The 21,818-nt window shown below is 37.3% G+C and overlaps 1 protein-coding gene across 1 annotated transcript in view; it reads right to left on the bottom strand.

The window, feature by feature from the left end:
- ctnna2 (catenin (cadherin-associated protein), alpha 2) overlaps positions 1 to 21,818 on the bottom strand; it is a 336,397-nt gene that overhangs the window by 248,125 nt on the left and 66,454 nt on the right. The window contains 1 exon segment of the mRNA XM_043243368.1: positions 21,485 to 21,751. Within this exon segment, the coding sequence (XP_043099303.1) occupies positions 21,485 to 21,751 (267 nt within the window).

Below are 21,818 nucleotides of genomic sequence, written 5' to 3' on the forward strand. Positions count from 1 at the left end.
GTTTGATCGGACAATGAAGTTGAGTCTAGGGGCCTACTTTGATGTAACATCTGGGCGATGCACAAAACAATAAGGAAGTCAGCCCTGCCTGCCAATGTTTATGACAAACTCAAAAGGACTAAGCCTTGGGTACAGCCATCTGCTCATGTATGGTCATATACGTGCATACACATGAGTGTGTTTCTGACGGGCACGTTTGCTATTGCGATTCTCCTGCCTGGAGCTGGATGGAGAGGAAGCCGGGTTACTCACCGTCGTTCAGTCATAACATATTAAGGTTCTGTGCTAAACAGACAGTGAGTCAGCTCTCACGGCACAGTTTTAGGCCTCTGCTGTACAACCAATTCGCCTGTGTCGTCATCTCACTTCCCGTAAGGCTATGCATTACCGGCACAGTTTTGAGTTCGGAGGCTCCTACAGTGACCTATAAAACTGCATAACAGTGCCTTACAGCAGGGGTCTTCACAGTGATATTGTATGGCATTTGCAAATTATTCTTCGATTTCAAAGTAATATTTGTAGAAAAAATGGAAGTATGCATTATGCAAAAATATCAAATTCAACTTAAATATAATTTATTAAAGGCAACACTCAGTTGCTTGGCCTAAAAAGAATCAAAAAAAAATTTATATCTAGTATTTATTTTTTTGTATCCACACAAACAGCTGCTAATTAGACAGCTTTAATTATTAAAATCAACCTTTTTTGTTAAAAAACCCATAAGATATGGTGGTTTATTATGATTATACATGATTGGTTTATAATGTCTAGCCTGTCCCGATGTTGTACAGTTTCTGTTTCTTTGTATTACTTGTTTTTAATAAACAGAATTTGCTAAATGTTTAGTGTATCCCAGAATTTTTCAAGCATAAAAAGACAAAATAGTAACAGCCCCGTCAACTGGCCTTAAACTTCAAGGACATCAGTTATGTTATATAGCTTACATAAATATAAGGTGACCCGGTTGACTAATCAAAAAAGTCTCAGCAACATATAATTAATAAGAGACACATGTACTGCAATTTACGGAGCCAACTATAAAGTGTATGAGGTTAATTTCACAGATGCAGAGCCAAAAACGAGAGAGAACGGGCCGGGGCACCCACGCAAGAACAACTTATTTCTTGGCTGTCACTTTTCATTAGGCAGCACAACAGACAGAGAGAGCTGACTGAAGTGTTGCATCAAAATTGCAGGCTGGTAATTCCAGGCCACCTGTGGGCTGTGTAAATATTTCAAAGGGGGCTCCCCCAGGCACTTGAGGTAATGCTGTGGACACTCTGTGTAGCAGGTGAGGATGTGAAGAAGTGTCAGAAGAAGGCCACCTACACCAAGGTCACTGCAAACCAGTTGCATCCCATTCAAAATGTTTTTTTTGTGTACATTTGATGCAAAACTATACATTATCATTATGTATTAATGATACTATTATCTTAATTTTCCAAGCGGATCCTACTAATCAACTGAATAAATAAATCCCTTGCTTTATTAACTATATAACTATAATAATTAACTATATAATTATAGCTATAAACACTAGTAGTGCTGGAAAGTAAACCAATAATTCGTTTCGTGTATAGCGCATAAGTAATGATAAAAATCATTACAGATCAAAATATAATAGCTGACTGCTATCCCTCTCAGTCTTTTTTTTTTACAACAAAATGATCAAACACACTTAAAAGGAAGCTCTTTTGGAAAGTGCATGTGACTATCAAGGATCACTTTTACAGCCACACAGTTCAATGCTCATTCACCATCTCCAGCTTTATCCCTCGTGTTAAGAATGTCCATGCATTGAAGGTTGTGCACTTTTCAGTACAATACTAAAGAATTCCTTCTCTTTACCTGTAATACAGCATTTATCTAAAAAAAAACGAATAACATCATCCAGGTGGAATGAGGGAAAAAAGAAAGAAAGTAAATGTAAAAAAAAAACTGTCAAATGGACAAGGACATCTGGCGAAGTTTAGATTCTCACACATAAACTGTATTCACATAAGACAACAAACCCGTGTTGATTATGTTAATGAGCAGAGATATTTTGAAATGTCGGTACAAAGGCAGTGGCTGACTAGGGACAAGAATTCAGTAAACATTCAATCAGTCCTTTGGAGAATGCAGAAGTCTGTTTGTGTGTGGGTTTGGGGGAAAACTCAGTACAGCTTTGTGCCTTTGAGCTATATACACAGGGCAATATGGCCATCTATACTGACTAATGACTGAAACGATGAAAACCAGGGATGTCAACGCTAAAAGAGAGGTAAAATAAAAAAAGGAAAATGCAACCAATTACGTGTGGAAAACAACAGTCAAACACGAATTTGAAGAAAATGATTTAACTGTACAGTTATTTTTCTAATTAGCTCCTCTGCAAACTCTGAAACAGTATTATCTAAAAGGAATGTAATGTCTTTGTTCTGCTATTTTTTTATGTTATGTTGCTCACATTTTTCTCTTAGTTCTTTATTACTGACTTAAAGCAATGTTTGAACTTAAAGCAATGTTTTCTTACAGTATATGCAGCTTAAGTCTGCTTAGAGCCTTTTCATTTATTTTTTTTTATTTTTAATGAAAACAACTGAAATAAAATAGTGCGAAAATCGGGTTAAAACTCAAAATGAGAGGCCAGTGCAAATCCATTTTGACATAAAAAAGGACTGTCAAGGTTTACTAAAGGCACACAGAGAAAAATAAGTGATGAAATTGTGATGATTGTGGCTGGCCTTTTTTCATATGCATTTGCACGGGGTATCCCTTTCAGACACAAAGTTGGGAGTAGATTATTTAAATGAATAACGCAGCATGACTTACTAAAGATAGTGCTAGCCAATTTACTGGTATGAAAAAGTCTTAGGGTGTAAAAAGGCTGTGATAGTTGCCGCCAGGAGGAGGCACTGAAGAGTGCAAAGAGTATGTAGCGCAGGAGAGACGTGTTTTTCCATTCGTTTTAATTTATTTGAAAAGTCAGAGTATTAACATGAGCTGCTTGTTTGAGACTTTATGTTAATTTGCACTGCTTTTAGATTGTGTTGGTCATTATGGAAATGAGATGTTGTGTCTGTGTTCTTTAATTTGCACATTTTCAGTAGATCGGCAGCAGATCTTTGCAATCCTGTCTGCAATCCCGCTCTGGCGCTAATTTGCGTTGTTTAGTAAATCTGGTCATTAGTTTCCTTTTGTATTCTTTCTGTCCACAATTGAGTTATGTAACAACACAGTTTCCCTCTGTTCTAACCCAATTTAAATTGGACATACAGTTGATTGGTTGAGTGACTGGCTAGCACAATGAAAAAATTATAGTCAATATATATTTTTGTGAACAGATCAGTGACCATACTAGTAATTACACCCAAAGCCAGTTCTGTAAAAATAATTTATCTGTAAAGATAAATGTATTGAAAGCTCTTGCAGTGTGGGAATTCCTCTCAAAGATAGCCTCTTTTAAAATCCTCTCCACATTGCTAGAATGTGGTTTTATTTCCTTATTCTAACCGATTTGCTTACATGACTGTGATTATTTCCACAAGCTATCAGCTTTGTCGGTACTCTGGAGTCTCCTAGTGTTGCGGCACTTTCATGTCCCACATCACCCCTCCTCTGTTTCTTAATACGTCTTCTCATTTCAAACACTGGAATGCAATCACCTAGTCTCCCTCAGTGGACACACAAATCAGCAAAAAGCCTCTTCATCTCGCATCTTATCAAAACAGTTCTCGCTTGACAAACGGCAGTATGGAATATATTATGAAAGCGTTACCCTCATAAAATATGCGTAGCTGCAGCTTACATGCGATAATAAAGGAATAAAGAATCTCTCTATAGTGGAAAATATGCTAATTAGCCAAACAAAACATTCATCAAGAACTTTGCTCGTCGAAAGAGAGTCTGTGTGGCGGTAAGAGTGCTTCGTTATTGATAGACTATCTCATTGACCTGTTCTTGGCAGAGTTTGGAAATCGATGAGGCGTCGATCTCATATCCATATTTGGCCTGATGAACATATGGCGAAATGTTTTGTTCTTGTGAGGTTGGTGGAGCAGCTTCATTAATCATCGCTTCTTCTAATGGGCCAGCAGAGAGCACTCGCGGCTTCTTAACGACGCTGGAGCCCGTCCCGGCCTCTCTCTGGCACTGGCCTGTTTGGATGTCTTTCTGTGAGCCGAGAGTTAAGGGAATGGACCCCACAACCTCCCTATGTCAAGGGAGCCTGTTTTGAGCACAGGACTGCTAAAGCATGCCACCCATTGGCCGCGGAGGCAGATGGGCACCACAGGGAATTCCGAGAGGTGTAGCGGCAAATCTGTCAACATACTATAAACATGGTGGGTAATTAATGCGGCAGAAAGGGAAGTCAGGCCCTTCCTCCAACAGTGAGGCCCATACTGGGTTAAGCTCAGACTGAGGAGCACACAGATGCCTGGCATTGAAGAAAACTGTAAACTGGCCTGACATTGAAGAAAACCTGACATTGAAGAAAACTGTAAACTGGCCTGACATTGAAGAAAACCTGACATTGAAGAAAACTGTACTGTTAAAAGATGTGATGCAGCTGAAGGATATGGGAAGGTGCTTCTAATTGTTAACGATATTAGGGATGAAATAACTGAAAATAACTCTGTGATAAAATGCATGCTGTGTCTGATCTCACAGATATAAGACAGAAAATGGAAAGATTAAGTTAAAAAGATGGAATTGGGAGATACAGTCTGTGGTAGGGATCAAAAAGCCAGAGAATATGAAGTGAATGTGAAAGCTTATCCAACATAGCGTTCTGGTAACTTATTATAGGACTGCATACATTATTTAACAGAAGCACATGCCAACACGCTTTCCAGAGGAATGGAAGTGGAACTGTAAGCCTAATTTGGCAATTCCTTAGGGGATTCGTACATTAGTAAAGACAGTTGGCCATTTACCTGGATAATTTAATATACGTTTACAAATCCCTTCATTATGTTGGGGAATATATATAGCTCAAATATATAGCTCAAATATATATATATATATATATATATATATATATATATATATATATATATATATACAAAATAGTTATATGTAATAGACAAAATAGTTCTCTGTAAACAACATTTTTTTCCCAGAAAAGCCAGGAACAGTCAGCTAAATAACAAAGAGTACTGATATGTGCTGAATTGTGAACAGTGCTGCAATATTAGAAGGCTGCTAAATTGCAGGGATTTGTTTAGTTGTAGATCTCTTTATCATCCTTCTTTATGGCTACACTATCAGTTACATAACAAACTAGCTAGTTTCCTCACACAGCAGCCAATCAAATAACAATACAGTCCTCATACAATACTAAATATATTTTTATTATTATTATTCGTAATGAGTATGAGTATTTTCGTATGTGACTATATTACATAGTGCCCTATGTTTAAATACTTCAAAAAGAGACAATGGTGGATTTATACAGAGAGGTGACAAAAGCTGTCAGTTTGTTGTTGGTGTAAAAAGTGAAATGGCTATAGACAAGCCCATGGACAGATTATTAACAGGCTGCTAGGCACAGTTTAGTGGTCTTCTGTTACCTATAAAGCTAGCTTTAAGGAGGTATAAATCTCAGTAGAGCTGAAGGCTATCTCTCTCGGGATCAGGACAGTGTGCCTGTGTGCTGGAAAAATCACTCAGGGGTAAGGGATATGTGTGGGAATGAGAGGAAATGGCCACATCCACAGTGCCAGGTTTTTGTGCCCTGGCTACAGTTACTGTAGCATCCTGACCCTGCAGTCTGGTGCCCACTTAAAAAGGCCAAAACAAAGGTTTGAGGTTTTGCTCTTCTTAGCGCTGCTTGTGAATACAGCAACTACACCATATGGCAGCAGAAAGTTTAATTCTTCATATGCAGCCACACAAAAATATCCTTGTTGAAATAAATGTTCCAAGCAACATTTAAATAATAAATTATATTTCATTACATTACAATAAACAATTTACAAGTTCTGAAATACATTTTTGAAATGGACTTTTTGGACTTCCCACTAAAAGATGCATCTCTTCTTTTAAAACAATAGAAATATGGAACAAATATTCAGATGTAAAAGTACCAAAAACGCCAGATGGTCGCAGTTTGGCAAAAAATGGCATTATCAAAATGCGTTCATATCTGTTGGCTAACCTCTGCATGGCTGTTAAACAAAAACCTTCACTTATCCTGTAGTGGGATGAACGCGGCTCCGTTTTTGAGTGTCATTCAGAGGTGGGTGTGCTTTTTGTCTGTTAGCTTGAGATAAGGTCAAGTGGGAGCCATAGAGCCAGTTGAAAACCACATGTCCGGTCCTTAATGCCCAGGCATTACGCATCCGTGGGGCAAAGCGTGAGAAAAAGACAGATGAAGGGGACCTGGCAGATCTGGGAAATCATGCTCAGTTCCAACGCAATAAGTGGGACATTAGGCTGTCATTTTGGCTCAAACAGAGTGGCCATTCTGGCTCGGTTTGTGCACATCTGCAGTGAGGAGAGCATTCGTGCATGAACAGAGGAGCTAATGGAGTCACTGAAGGGTTCGAATGCCCTCTTATGACACCATATTCTCTACAGCAACAGGACTGATGTGATGATCATTCACTCGGCCAGAAAGCCAAACGAGTCTCTGGGCTCAAGTGCGGGGGGCCCTGCAGGTGTTGACGCGACCCAGCGGGAGTCCCGCTCACCTGTGTGGCCACTGCGACAGCTGCTGCAGGAAAAAAAAAAAATCTGCTGAAGCACCCCATCAACACTTCCTATATATGCTTGAGTGTGTGTTTTCCTGTGTTTATTTTTCAGTCGCGACTAACTTGTCTGCTGGGGGTTGGAGTAATTACCAGTCCAGCTTACCCTAGTCATTAGAATTTATTTATTATCCATCAGAAGAGGGAGAATATAATTAAAAATCACAAGGATACAAACATGCAATTACTATTCGAATACATGTCTCTTCGGCAGAGGCCAGAGAAGCCTTATTAATAATTCAGAACAGCTTCCTCTAAGAGCCCAGTGGTACGACAACTGACAAGCTGTGTCTGCTCAGCTCCTAATGAGGATTAAGAGCAGTAAGACACTAGGATGTGTCTCTCATGACAAGAAATGACCGTTCGACTGTGCCAGGTCCATAATGCAAATAGGTGCAAATACAAGCTACAGATGCACACGAAAAATCTAGCATCTGAATCAGATGATAAAAGATATTTATTCCACAGTGAGTAAAGGTGCAAAAGGTAATTTTCATCAGAAACATTTTGTGTCACGATGGTTGAAAGTCTCTCCACATCCCAATAGCAATTTAAATGCATTTACATGTATTTAATATATTCTGTGGAAGGCATGGGGCCAAAGAATACTTAGCCAAATCAAAATGTTTTGTCCGAACATTATGAGAGGCTTTCCTACCTGCCTGTCAACATATGTGTTTGCATACCTCACATACTGTGGGACGTAGACTTTCAGTGTACCTCCTACTGCACCTTTAACACAGACCATTTTTTAAGTTTGTTTTGTTGTTTTTTTTCTAAAGCATTTGCTAGGCTGTTTTGTTTATATATTTTAGGTATGTTCCAATTGGCTGTGACTGTAATGCTCAATCTACCCCAACTTTGAATAATAAATATAAATACAGTAGGTCTATAATAAATTGTTTTGCATACATTTATATTTTAATTAGATAGACCAATAGTAATAGAAATATATATATATATATATATATATATATATATATATATATATATATATATATATATGTGTGTGTGTGTGTGTGTGTGTGTGTTAGTAAATTATGAATTGCAACCTCATAATGTGGACTATCAGCCAAATGACAAACACATGCAACAGCATGCCTACAATCCCTTAGCAACTAAAAGACTAAACTCCCTGAAATAAGTAATACCTTGTTCAATAACTGCATTCCTGAATTGATGTGATAAACAGATTCATTGCAATAATTGAAAACCCGGAGGGGAGACTGGGGTCATTTGAATTTGAATAGACTGCTCATTCCATTTTCTTGCCTTTTTTTATTCTTTGGGCTGGTGATAAACCTACTCATCTCCATCCTGATACTGACTACTGTGTCCGAGGCTAAAAAGAAAAACAACAGACACGTAAAAACCTTTAAAGCTCTAATATTCAACAATCCAAAAGCAGATTTGCTGAATGACCACACAACTCCCACACCTGTTGCTCATTGACTTAGCCAAGTGGTCGCCTTTCCAGTTGTGAGTGATTTTAATCAATTATTTCTTAGCTGCATTAAAACTTAGTCTTTTAAAGAAAAAAAAATATTTTGAAGCCTATTAAAATAAAATGGAAAAGGCATGTTTTAAAATTTCTACATAAAACAATTAAAACAGAATTACACTAAAACATTATTGTCCATATTTAGACCTCAACAATATCTATACTTGTCAGCTAACCTAATCACTGTCAGTGAGTACATAATTATCTTAGCACTGTCAAAAATAGCACATTAACGTAGGAGATTAATTTATCCAGTTTAACAACAAAAAAAATATAATGCAGGGCCAGAGATAGGTTTGGCAATCTCATTTACAAATCTCTTTTTTTCTCGAAAAGTATTGCATTTATTTAGATGCAGAATGTCATTGTGACCACATCAAACAAAAGCATTTTTGATGCATGCTCCATTTTGCCTCAATCCACTGTTAGGTGAGATCAATAACTTTTAAGGTTTTAAGGATTCATCGGTTTCATTTAGAATTTGGTTTAATAACTGCATTCAATATATTTATATTTCCAACTTGCTAAAGGGCACAGGTAGCTAAATATTACATTTATTATAATGGGTTTATGTGAAGTTCACTTAAATTAGAAGTTGTTATTTTAGCCTAGTAAATTTTAAAATTGATAGCTCTCAATTATACTGTAATGTTAGCGTAGTCAAGATTACATATAGTTTATGATAAAATATCATGGAAAAAAGAACAGTTTATAGAGACATGCGGTAGTATTGGTGTCAGTAATAAAGTCTTTGGTAAAACTCACCTTCAGTCATAAAACAATTATGCCTTTTAACAAACGTCAAAAACACATACTGTAATTATGTTGTTTCTACATTGATTTAAAGATTGTGAAATGTGAAATTATTGTTATTAGAGATTATTATTATTGCTAAACACCATACTAACCAATGATGTAATGAAAGTTTCTAAAATAAAAATAAAATCAGAAAAATATAAGATATACAATTTTACTGTGAATCAATTAAAATCATCTTCAAGATTTTCACATATGGTAAAAAATTATATACCACAAAAAATATCACTAGAACATGACATATCTTACAGAAATAGGTGTCATGAGTAATCGTAGCCATCAGTCCTAGATGCTGGGAAAAGCTTTTTAAAAAAATGCTGTCAGGATAAAAAAAAATGTGGTTGTCAATTATTTTTCATGTTTGCTTTGCTGACAAGAAGGCTGGTATTCTGGTGTGAAGCTTAAAGCAAGTGAATGTTTCCATGTGAATTTGAATCAAAAATGTTATTAATCACATTAACTTATTTTGACAAGAGTTAAAGAATGAGGCAAGTGAAGTAAAAAGCAACTGCGTCCACATAGTCACTGCATTGTTTCCCCTTAGGCATATAGTTTCCATCCCCAGAAAGCTTTCAGAGTGTTCACCAGTAGTCCCGTAGTCCTGGTTTGATCTCAAGGACGCCACAGTTAGAAGGTATTGAGCCACATTAGCCTGTTCTCTGTTAAATATTGACTTTGATCCTGCAGCACAAGGCCTGAGGGGAAAGAGAGAGCAAGCCAGTCAAACACAGCAGATCTCTGGATCACACACCAGCACTCATCTGTCGGCTGGGCTGCTGATAGACGTGGCCTCTAATAATGTAACATCTATAAAACCCCAGCATGTGGACTTCTGCCATATACTGATAGACTCCAGTGGGGGCTGGAGTGAACGAGAGAGAGAGAAAGGGGAGATTTGTGCAATAAAAGCACTAGCCTTTATAAAAATCACATTTTTTACATTAGTGCTAGTCTAGCCTGCGATGTGTATTTACAATATCAAAGCCACTGAGGTCAGGAGAACGTTCTGTCCTCCAGATAAAGTGAAGAGGTCACCTACTTTGGAAAGTTTTACGCCCCCTCAACTCTAGTCTTTGAAATACACACAAGCCCAGAGAGCACGATCTCTTGAAACAGCGTTTTCATGCTAACCCTCCAGTTCACCTTTGCGTTTGGAAAAAAACACATCTGAGGAACATTGACAAGACGCCTGCCAATCGTCTTGGCAGTTGCCGAGATTATTTCCATAAGTTCTAATTGAACTGTTGGGGCAACAACAGTCTGCAAAATTCTCAGAAATGGAGCCAAGATGCATTTAGTGAGTGAAGCCTATGGCAGAGACCCCCGAGAGAACAGCCAGTAACAACAAAATGCTAACACCCACAGCAGAGCTGTAATAGACTTGTTTAGATAATACACCAGTCCACCGAGGGATTAGCAAAGTGCCAGTAATACTATTATGTGAACATAATGCTAAATGCAGAGTACAACCTGAATGGAATACACAAATACAGAGGTGTCCAGAAGTCCGAGACCACACTGAAAATGTTTGAAATCTAAAATAGCATTTTAGGATTTGAAAAGAGAAAATGCAATGCTACATGTTTTAAACCCAATGAAAAAATATCTACATTTTACATATAAATAGGTTTATGAAGAAAAAAATTTGAATGACCTAAAGTTTAAATCCTTTTAATAATAGAATAATAGAGAGACAAAACGATAAACAGATTCAGAATTTTGGCCAACTTCGCACTGAATTCCTGGGGAATCTGTACAGTAAAATGATGATAAAAATATCTATTAAGCCAAATCAAATCTGTGACATCAGAAGAAAGGAGAACAACATCCAACATGGGTTCCTCTGTGTATTGAGGTGAGTTTGACAGCAATGTGAAAAAGAAGGATGTGTTGTTTGTGAACTTGCGAGATGAGTGTTGCTTGGGGAATGACAACTTGATGATGTGGCCTTGTTCGCTGACATTGTGAAGGAAAAGCAATAAAACTGGTGTTGGCCCAAAGACAATGCCCACATTCAGACACACACACGCGCACACAACTTACATGTTAAAATGTGTCACAGCCAGACAGATAGGCTGGTCGACAGATATAGTCTGGGAGGATATTGGTCTCACACCTTTACTACAAACAAGTGTGTTGGAATGTTCAGTCCCAAAAGTCTTCGAGAGCATCTTCTTACCAATGGCTTGAACTTATATCAAACATGCAGGCAGCAGAAATGTGCCAACAAAATCAATAGCAATCAATATGCTGGACATACCTTAATAAAAATGATTCATATTCTATCCAAAAAGAGATATGGAAGGCCACGAAAGTGTGATTTATATGACTGAAATAATTCAAGAGGAGATGAGGTCGTTTCATGTTATGCTACACAAGAAGACGACATGCCATATATAACACTTGAGAAGTGTAGTCAATGACATATATACTGCCAATCTTTACAGACTGCAATAATACGTTCCCTCTGTTACCAAAAAGACAGCCACCTAAAAAATATAAATCACCTCTGATGTAGTACAACACAGACTTCAGAAAAAAAAGCTTTGGCTTCTCTATCTTTCTGTTAAATATTCTACAACAAACATTTTAAATAAAAAAAAGATTTCTGTTGTAACCGCAGGGTGTGTGATATTTTGCATTACTGTAGTGATTTAAGAAAAAAAAGCTTTGCAAAAAGGAGATAACATTGGGCTGTGGTGCTGGTAATCTCTTTTCCAGGTTTTGTCTAGCATCCCAGGGGGGCTGCACACATATTCTAGAACAAAGTTTCTTTACCTGGGTTGGTGAAGAGACATGAGAAACTTTCACAAAGAAGCCTTGGACACGCTGCCAGAAAAAGAAGCTGCATTTGCATTTGGCAAGAACCAAGCAGTCAGCTCAATATCCCTGTCCAATCTCTTCTCCTCACTCGGTTCAGGAAGGTTTAGCGTTGGCCTAGGCTCCACACTCGTACTGGTCTCAGCTCAATGGCTGTTCCAGAAACATACGAGTGGGTACACTGGCTTCCTGTAATCCTTGAACAAATGACCTTGACGTCAAGGCAAAGCAGCGTGAAGGGGAAGATGTGAAAGCCAGCCCAAAAGGTGCACTGACTAGCATAGCATCGCACGAAGGCCTTAAGAATATAGTGGTTTCCAATGAATGCTAATGAGTGTGCCACGCACTCAAGGTTACAATGTCCACTGAGAAAAGAATTACATACTCACAGAACAAGACGTGCTGATTTTACATAAAAAGACACAGTGAGGACAGCCAAAATTCAGCCTCAGTGTGATTTAACAGTTCAAAAGTGTTCAAATACATTTCAGGCCAATGGATGAATGAAGTGCTTCATAATGTAGAGCAGAGATAGCTGTTGTCTTTCATATGCGTTACCAATCAAAAGGTTTTTGAAAGAAGTCTTTGATTCCCACCGAGGCTGTATTTATTTGATCCAAAATACAGTAAGAACTATTGTGAAAATGTACATTTAAAATACATGTTTTCATTGTTGTAATATATTTTCACCAATATATTACCAATCTTCAGTGTTACATGATCCTGCATAAGTCATTTTAATATATTACTTACAAAAAATGTGCTCATCCTCAGTAGCAAACTAAAATTCATTACTGTCATTTTTGATGAATACATTATTTCTTTCTACACATTCTTACAGACCTATTTTTGAACCTGCAAGTCAACAGCTAGTTCTATAGATCAAACCTTTCTTAAAAGAAATTGTTTACATTGTGAAACATCCTGAACCGTGATAAAGTATGTGCCAGCATCAAATGCATTCTTCGCACAAATATCACCATTCCCTTTGAATAGCCGTTGAAGAGCTGGTTTCAGACAGGAAAACCTTTTAAAAGACCCTCTCTGCTGTACTGCATAAGAACAGCGTGAGACCAGACAGCTTTAAAAGACGGCTGCTGGTGGGGGTCAGCATCTAAACCTCTTATTAACAATACTCAGCCCCAGAGTCTTTCCACACAAAATCACTTCCACTTCAGGAGCGCTTTGCACATTTGAAGGACAACATGCATCGGAAATGCTGAAAGCGACTAAACTTACTGGTTTTGAGGTTTTACTAGTTTTACTAGTATTAGTCTGATAAATCAACAGTGGACTCTTTAGGCAGTATTTCATTAACCTATCATAATAATTTGAAGTTCAGTCTACTTTGATTATTTTATTTTATTTCATTTCATTTTTTTATTTTTTGTGAAGACTGACCAATATGTAAATGAACAAAGTACAATTCTACCTTATGGACAGAATCGTGGAATTCATAACATGGAATGTCACAGAATTTGCAAAATTTTGGATGAATAAATCAAAAAGTCAGTACACTTAAATCAAAATGCGATATTGGACTATTGTCTGTAAATATTAAGCTGTAAAGTACTATTTAAATATGACTCCTGCATGTTCTGCGTGTCTCTGTGTGAATGAATAAGGGGGAAACATATTTCATACGGATCTTACATTTTGTTTTAATTATTTAAATGAATTAGACATGCTTTTGATTAATACAAACAGAATAAATGTACTACTATAAGTAATATTAATAATATATAATACAAAAATAATAATTTGTTAAAAAAAAATGAAATAGAATTTGTGGAAAAAAATAAATAAAACACATTTCCTAGGGCCCTAGTTTATTTTGATTCAACATGACAGTTAGGGCTGCTAAACCTGAAATCGGTCTCAGGTGATCTAATAAATGCCGTGGTTGAGGGAAACTGCATAGCAGTGTGACCATTCGAATACACCTCAATGGTTTGAGAACACTCTTTCTCTTTCTTTTCTGCAAATATCCACAAAAACAAAACAAATGCATGTGCGAAGCAAAGTAGCGTAATAACTGTTTTCAGAAAATATTATAAGTAAATATTTCTCACCCCAACATTTTTATATATTTTTTAAATAAGAAAAACTGTGGTGGTCTTTGGGCATGCCATGTGAAGCCGAGATGTTTTAATAATTAATAAACAGTCTGTCTTAGTCAACTAGGAAATAAACAAAACCTACTAAACACCACGTCAGTTCAACTCTTATGTCTGGTGTTCAGAGAACCTTACAGTAGCGGAGATTAAAGGGTTTTGCTCTTTGGCCTATAAATAACTAAATATGTTCAGCACACACAAAGAGAGACAGGTATTGATTTTGGGTAACCTCTGTGAAAGGGTTTGGCTCCTCTGCAGGAATTAGAAGACCAAAAGCCCAGGTCTGAGGAACTAGGCATGCACTAGTAAACCCACTGCTGTGTCTGTTTAATCCAGTCTAATCCTAAAGTCTACACACTCAGGCCCAAAACAGGCATACATTTAAAACTTTCAGAGATCAAAAAGTGGGATTTTGTTGTGTGGGTGTTTATATGCATGTTCTTCATCCATTTCTGACTTCAGATGACTACAATATGCAATGAAGCTATGTTCACTATAAGCCATAACAATGCTCCCTAGTAATCCTAAATCATTGTAAGTCCTCTCTCAAGATGCAGAAAATAGAGAAAAAAGAAAATAAAGGACAGGGGAAGCAGAGGCTGTGCATATAAAGGGCGTGCCTGCAAAGACAGACAAAAATGAAGAGAATAGATTGATATTGCAATTACGCCTTATTTATATGATGTTATTGCATCCAGTTTGTGTTGAGATAAGTTTAGGATATGTTCTTCAGATATATTCTACGAACCGTTGCAAGCTGTAATACAAATTAATGCTCAATAAAACTGTTCACACTATATTTCTGTTGTCATACATAAAACATGTCTAAATAGTAAACAGGAGCCACAAATACTACACAGGAATCACAACAACTGCACTATACTCCCTAAATCCTTATTTATAATTGAGAAATTGCCTGTTGAATTCAATGCTGCGGTACAGTCAACTGAAAGTACTGTTTCATGTTGCACAGAACAGATGCCGAGAGAGACGACACTGCGCCTGGAGAGTCAGACCTCATGCTCGCTGGGCAGTACTTGCAACTGGCAACTTCCAACTGAACGACAGCCCAAGTTTTTTGGGGTTTTTCAGTATACACCCGCTATGGAAAAATGCTGCCAACAACGGCATGAAAGATGCTAAAGTCACGCTCGTGTGTGAAACGCGGGAGCTGATGGCAGCGGGCACTGGGTATTTGTGGCAGTCGATCCTAATATTATGGCAGAACGACACTAATAAATCAACGTATGGGAAACACTGCATTTACTAGCCTTCCATGCTCCCTATGCATGTGTATGTGTGCATGTCTGCATGTTTGCATGACACTGAGGTTTATACTAGCATTAGCATGTTTCAACATAAAACTACAGCATCCATTTAACCATATACAATTTTTATTTTTTGTCATTATTTCAATTTTTTGGCCAATTCTTCTAGCATCCCTCTGATGATTTTTATGAGCAGGGAACCAACCAGACCTTTACTCTCATCAGCCAATATCCTTTCCACACTGTAGCAGTGTGTGTGTGTTTGTATTTGGTCTAGGTTGTGCACTGGCCTTTATATAAAGATTATTTATTCCATGTCACTGTGCTGACATGAGATGATTTAAGGAGCACAGGAAGCTCATCTGACATGCCCCATTGGTGGTCTGTCAGGTGTGAGCGCTAATTTGACAGGTACTTTTGTACTACAGATTAATCTAATAGCAGGGGGTTCCCTTCATTTTGGTTTTCCATCATTTCACACAGGAAGTGACATAGTAGAAAATGTGAATGGGTCATGAAATGAGACAACTCCAACAAAGAGATTATTTGCAGGCAGCCCTGAGCTACAATAACCACTTATATGAAACTATGAGGAAAGGTCATGAACTGACAACACACCACACATACACACACACACAATAACTATACCTAATTTCTATTCTAAAATCCAGAGGGACAAAGACACATTGCAAAAATAATAAAAGATGACAACTTATTTACTACATACACGTTGCGTGTGTGTGTGTGTGCCAGAGGGGGGTCTTTTCCCAGAACAGTTCCATCAGCAACCTGAAATGATTGTGGGCAGGTATGAAAGAGGAATTTTCAAAACAGCAAAGAAAAAAAAAGGGAGGGAGCAAAGAAGCTAAATAAACCCAAAGTGGGAGAAATAAAAAAGAATAAAGACAGAAAACAAGAATTGAAAGAGTGCGTAAGTGAATAAAAGAAAGAAAGTATGGAGGGTATAAAGCAAATCAAAGAATTAAGTACTTAAAAAAATGAGGAAAGAAACCAATTAAGTTATAAAGGAATTGAGAGAAAAGCACGGAACAATAGGGAACGAAAGAAAGAAACAAACTAAGAAAATGGGAAAGGAAGGAGCAAAGAAAGAAAGCAATGAAGGAGAGAAGAAAGAACTGGGGGATAGAAAAAATAAAAATGAAGAGAAGAAAGAAGGTACAAAGAAATGTGGAGGAAGGAAAAGACAGAAAGAATGAAATGAGGAGGAACTGAGGAAGGAAGGAAGCACAGAATCAAAAGGGATGGAACAAAAAAAGAGAACAAAGTAACAAAAGAAGGTAGGAAGGGATGATGAATATGAGAGAATACTGCAGAACTCGGTTAGTGCTGATGATGGGTATTTTCACACAGGGCTCCTTTGAGTAGATAAGATGGTCACTGAGAAAGACACCACACACTCAACCAATACCAATCCTCACTGAGATACAGTATCAATACAGAGCTCCGAGTGCAATAAAAGACTTCAGCGAGCCTGGTCTGTGACTACCAAACCAAACATGACGTGAAAGAAGCAACATGAATCACACTTGTTCAGATGAAGAAGGATTTCTGGCGTGGTGCAACACTGCCCCCTACTGTTAACTGTGAGATCTGCACACTCTGACCAATGGTGCATGCTGGCCAGAAACAACTGCGTCACTCCATAAGACACACTGTTAAACCAGTAAACACTCTAATAAACACATTCTAATAATCCTTAATATGACAACATGACATCATAGTAGGCTCTGAAGCGAAAATTACTGCATACGCAATCGTTTTAAACAGTATCAGCAGCAGCAAAAAGAATTTAAACTGCAGTCCATCTTCTCTCGTCTGCACTAATGAGAAAACAAAACAGCCACTTTAATGGAGAGAGACCTACATGCTCAGGACACTGATTTGTTTTTAAGACTGAAGCACGCTGGTAAACAAATGGCTGTATGGGGGATAGACAGTTTCTTTGATGCTCTGTTCAGTTTGCTCACAGACGACATCCTGCAGGTCAAAACTGAACAAGGAACACTCTGAGGAAAACAGGCTTGAATGTGTGGGTCTGTTTGTGTAGATGGTACACTTCAAAGGCTGCTGTGATAATCTAATTCTCAATGTTTGTCTATGTTCCTAATGTAAAGCCCTATTGTTCACTGAGCAGGCTGCTGTGGGTTTGATTGTAGAAGAACGTTTGCAGGGCTCACAGTGAATAAACGCCTGACTTTGCATAGCTAATTCCATGATAACCGAATAAGAAGCATCCTTATTAGTAACTAACTTAATAGTTAGCAGTAATAATACAATAGAATATAATAATATTTAATAAAATAAATAGCATATTAAAATGGTTCCTCTTTTTTTTTTTTTTTTTTTTTATAAATTGCATGTTTAAATGTCTTGTAATAGAAAAGTGTGTGTGTGTGTGTGTGTGTGTGTGTGTGTGTGTGCGTATATATATATGTCTTCAGAAAATGTTGTATGAAATCATTTCAACTGGCATGTAATGTCTAATAAAGCAGTGTTTATGAGGGGAGTGCTGCCTCCCGCTGGTAGAGAATGAATTTGCATATACGTCGCCATAAATAAGGTGCAAGTCAGTAGCTGTGTTTTATTCACAATACAGCAGGCGTCACCCAACAGGTCTGTGTATCACTGCAACACAAACAATCAATAATACAGAGTAAAACTGTAGTATGTATTATGTATTTTGGCTAAATTAAATGTCTGTTATTAATTTAATAAAAGTATAAATCACCCCTGCTGGCATTATGTTGCGTCTTTCATTTTTTATTTTGAGACCACACCCTCCCCTGTCTAATAAACCTTTCATGCAGAGATATGTTGTGTGTGCTGTGCGTGCGTGTCTGTGCAGCCTGCAGTTTTCTATGTGATGAAGAATATTACTGTATGTAATAGTTTTCTATTAGATACAGTAATAGAACTGCATTTAACATTTTTTTTCATTTTAAAAATATCTGCTGCACGTCATGCCTAACAACGCACTTCAGTCTTGATTTCTTCATATACAGCACAGCCTCTCATACCTTATTGCTTACATATATATAAATGCATACGAGACATGTAAATTAATATTAATAATCAAAATGATAATAATAATAATAATAATAATAATAATAATAAAATAAACCTTTATTTATAATCATAATTACAACTGACTATATTTGTGTGCCATTTTGGCTATTTCTCCCCATTGAATTTGTTGAAGTGTATTCAGGGATTGTCTTCACTGAAGAATAGTTTTATAATGCCTTAAATCATTAGGTTTTGGCACAGAGCTAATGTCTGTCTTTGTCCCTCAGACCTGTAAACGTCCACACGACAGGTTGATAAACATCCCAGCAGTGTCGTAAGTCATTTTCACAGAAGCTGCAAATGTTGCATGAACTGCAAAAATTGCCAACTTACTCTCTGGTGAGTTCTGAGTCAAATTCTGTAACACCCTGTTTAGAAACCCAATAAGATCACAGCATTTTGAGCTCTGGAGCAACAAACAAGGATTACGAGTTCTTTATCTCCAATTTACTCAGCCGTTTTGTCTTTTCTCTGAGATTTTAAAGCAGCGTCCTGAGTTCAATGCCTGTTAAGCTCTATCGACAGCATCCGTGAGGCACCGTCGATTACTACAGAAAGCAATTTGGAATCATCTCCAGCTTGTAAAAACAAGCAAAAATCATGCTATGTGACAAGGCATTGTAATGATAAATTGTTTAAGTAACTTGCACAACTGCATAAATTAAAACAGAATTTAGCAATACAAAAACTCTTTTAACAGTGACCTTGTAAGAATGGTAAAGACAATTATGTTCATGCAATTAAACTAGTGGAGACGACATGCAAGGTGGATGCTGAAGCCGTAGACTGGCTAACTGTATTTTCCAAATTCACCATTTTATATATATATATATCATGTGTTTTAATGTCAATATTTATGAGTTTGTATTTTTCCAGTTTAGCAAACTTATCAGTTTATTAAACCAAAATAGAATTTCGGGGGTATTTTTAATGTATTTGTAGTATACTTGTAGTGTACTTCAAATATATTTTAGTAAATTCATTTTTCACTGGGGTTGTCTTAAGCATGTCCTGTATTTTCAGAAATGATATAAAATAATTATTTCAGAATCAAAATGGACAAAGGAAATGCCAGCATCTTTCAGCACGTCACCACAATGCAAACGTGAACTATCAGACACACAGTAATAGTTCTTTACAGGTTTTTTTTCATTCCAGTGTGTCACAGATTGCAGCATGCTGTAACACAAGCAAAGCCAGAACCTTCACACCTTACTTCAAAACAGGTCAGGCTGAATATCAAAGCAGTACATTCGCAAATTTTCACACAGAATTTTCAAATAGATGTATAATTTCTGTCAGGATATATCTATCCACATGCATATTCACTCTGATAATTAAGAGTGTGAATGCTGTCTGAGCAGTGTCCCTGAGCTTCATGAGAAATGCAGGAGTTCTGGGACACAGGGATTCATTAGCGGGACATCTCCACACTTCACACCCATCTCGCACCTCCAGCTGTGATTTCTCTTCCAAAAATCAAATGCATCACTGACAAACACAGCCTACTGCTGTCCAGCAGGTGTGAGAAAACCTCCATTTACACTGACAATCAGGAAACTGTAATCTCAAAAAAGCACACTGAGTGAAGGGATGAAATGGTGGGATAAAGATTTTGAAAATGTAAGCAAACATTTTTGTGATTACAAGTGAGAATTACGTGACTATGTGCAAACAACATCACACAAACAATGAAACAGGCTTCCCAAACACTACACCATCTTCCATTGTCCCCATTTTCCTTTCTCAAACAAGTAGTCCAGCCGCAAATGCCGTTTGACTCAGCCAGAAGTCACATATTGCCAGCCATTAAGTGGTAATGTTGCATGGAGTTAAGCTAAAAATGCACTGCATCTATATATACTAAAAAAAAAAAGAGTTGAGCCAACTTAGAATCTTAAGGCAACCAGCTTCAGCAGATTTTTGAGCTTTGTCAACTCGTGTTTTATATGAGCTTTTTTAAGTTGAGAAAATGCAACAATCTGCTGAAGCTGGCTGCCTTAAAATTTTAAGTTGACTCAACTTTTTTTTACAGTGTACATCACAATATAGGAGAAAGTATTTTAGAACATTTGTTAAATTATCTTATATCTTCATGGTCACCTATAATAAGTTATAATATGGCTTTACTCTGCTTTACTTAAATAATAATAAGAAGAAATGTTGCTTTGGCAATGTAAAAAATGTTATAATGAAATTACTGGAATCTGATTCATCTTTTGTCTTAAATAAACATCTATAATATATCACATAAGGATCTTAGTGTATTTGTTGTCTAGAAGCCCCACTGAGCCAAAGAAAATGGAATTGCAGTTGTGTTTTAGTTATATTTTTAATTACAGTCTTGATGAAAGTTTTTTCATTGTCACACAGCACTGCCTTCGGGCAACCTAAACAGCAAAACTGATTATTCTAAGCTACTAACATTCTTAATCTCATTTAAGTCTACAAATAGATTTGACACAACGTATATACTTTTTACCATTTTTTAGCATATTTCAAACATGCTCCTGAAACGCCCAGCACCTATAGTCAATCACTAATTAGTCATTATTTTGAAAAAAAAAAAGTCTTGGTAACATTTGTAAACAGTAGCACTTATGATCACCTTCATAACCACTAGATGGCAGCCTAATATTCCATATACAGTCTCTTACAGGAAGTTTATACTTCAGTGATGGTTTTGTGATAGATTAAAGGGATACTTAAAGGGTAAACACAATAAAGTGTATATAAAGAAAGTTAAATTGCATACAACAGACAATGGTGCAATGCCGATTTTAAGTACATTTGTTATATGATTGTTATATTATACAACAATTTTGTACAATATGGTGCTTGGAAGTATACATTTTCTGCATATAAATGTGTTCATTTTTATTTAGTCGTTTGTGCTTTTTGTTTGTTTGGCCACTGTTTTCAGTTTGAGGGAGGAATCGGTTCCAAAACACCAAACGGCCACAGTGTTTACACTTTACAGGGACCACAATGATTCATAAACATCTTACTTAAAAGCGGACAGACTAAATTTCAGATGGAGAAAGTCTGAAACATTGAAAAATAATGAAAAGTTGGCATCAATTTAGGGATGCTGTCACTGCGTACTTAATATCCTGCGATATTTGAATCGAGTGTACTTACATCAAACTCGTTGAGAGCGGCGGCTAGCTCGCCAATGCCGGCGTGCCCGTGCTTCTCATCGGTGGGTGAAGTGGCCTGGGCAGAGCTGGAGATGCCCCCGATGGCTTCTTGGACCTGTTTGAAGACATAGTCGCGGTTGGCACGTGTAGCAGCCACATCGGGGTGGCGCAGGAAGGCCTGGGAGGCAGTATAGAGCATAGTGGCGTTCTTCTTAAGAGCCCCTCGAGCCGCCGCCATCTCGTCCCTGCACTGAGGGTCCTTCAGCTCCTGGCACACACATACACAAATATCTGCTTCAGACCTGTCACTTTAAGTCCTACTGCACAGAAATAAT

This window comes from Puntigrus tetrazona, chromosome 1 (genome assembly GCF_018831695.1).
Source record: "Puntigrus tetrazona isolate hp1 chromosome 1, ASM1883169v1, whole genome shotgun sequence".
In the NCBI taxonomy this organism is placed as follows: Eukaryota; Metazoa; Chordata; class Actinopteri; order Cypriniformes; family Cyprinidae; genus Puntigrus; species Puntigrus tetrazona.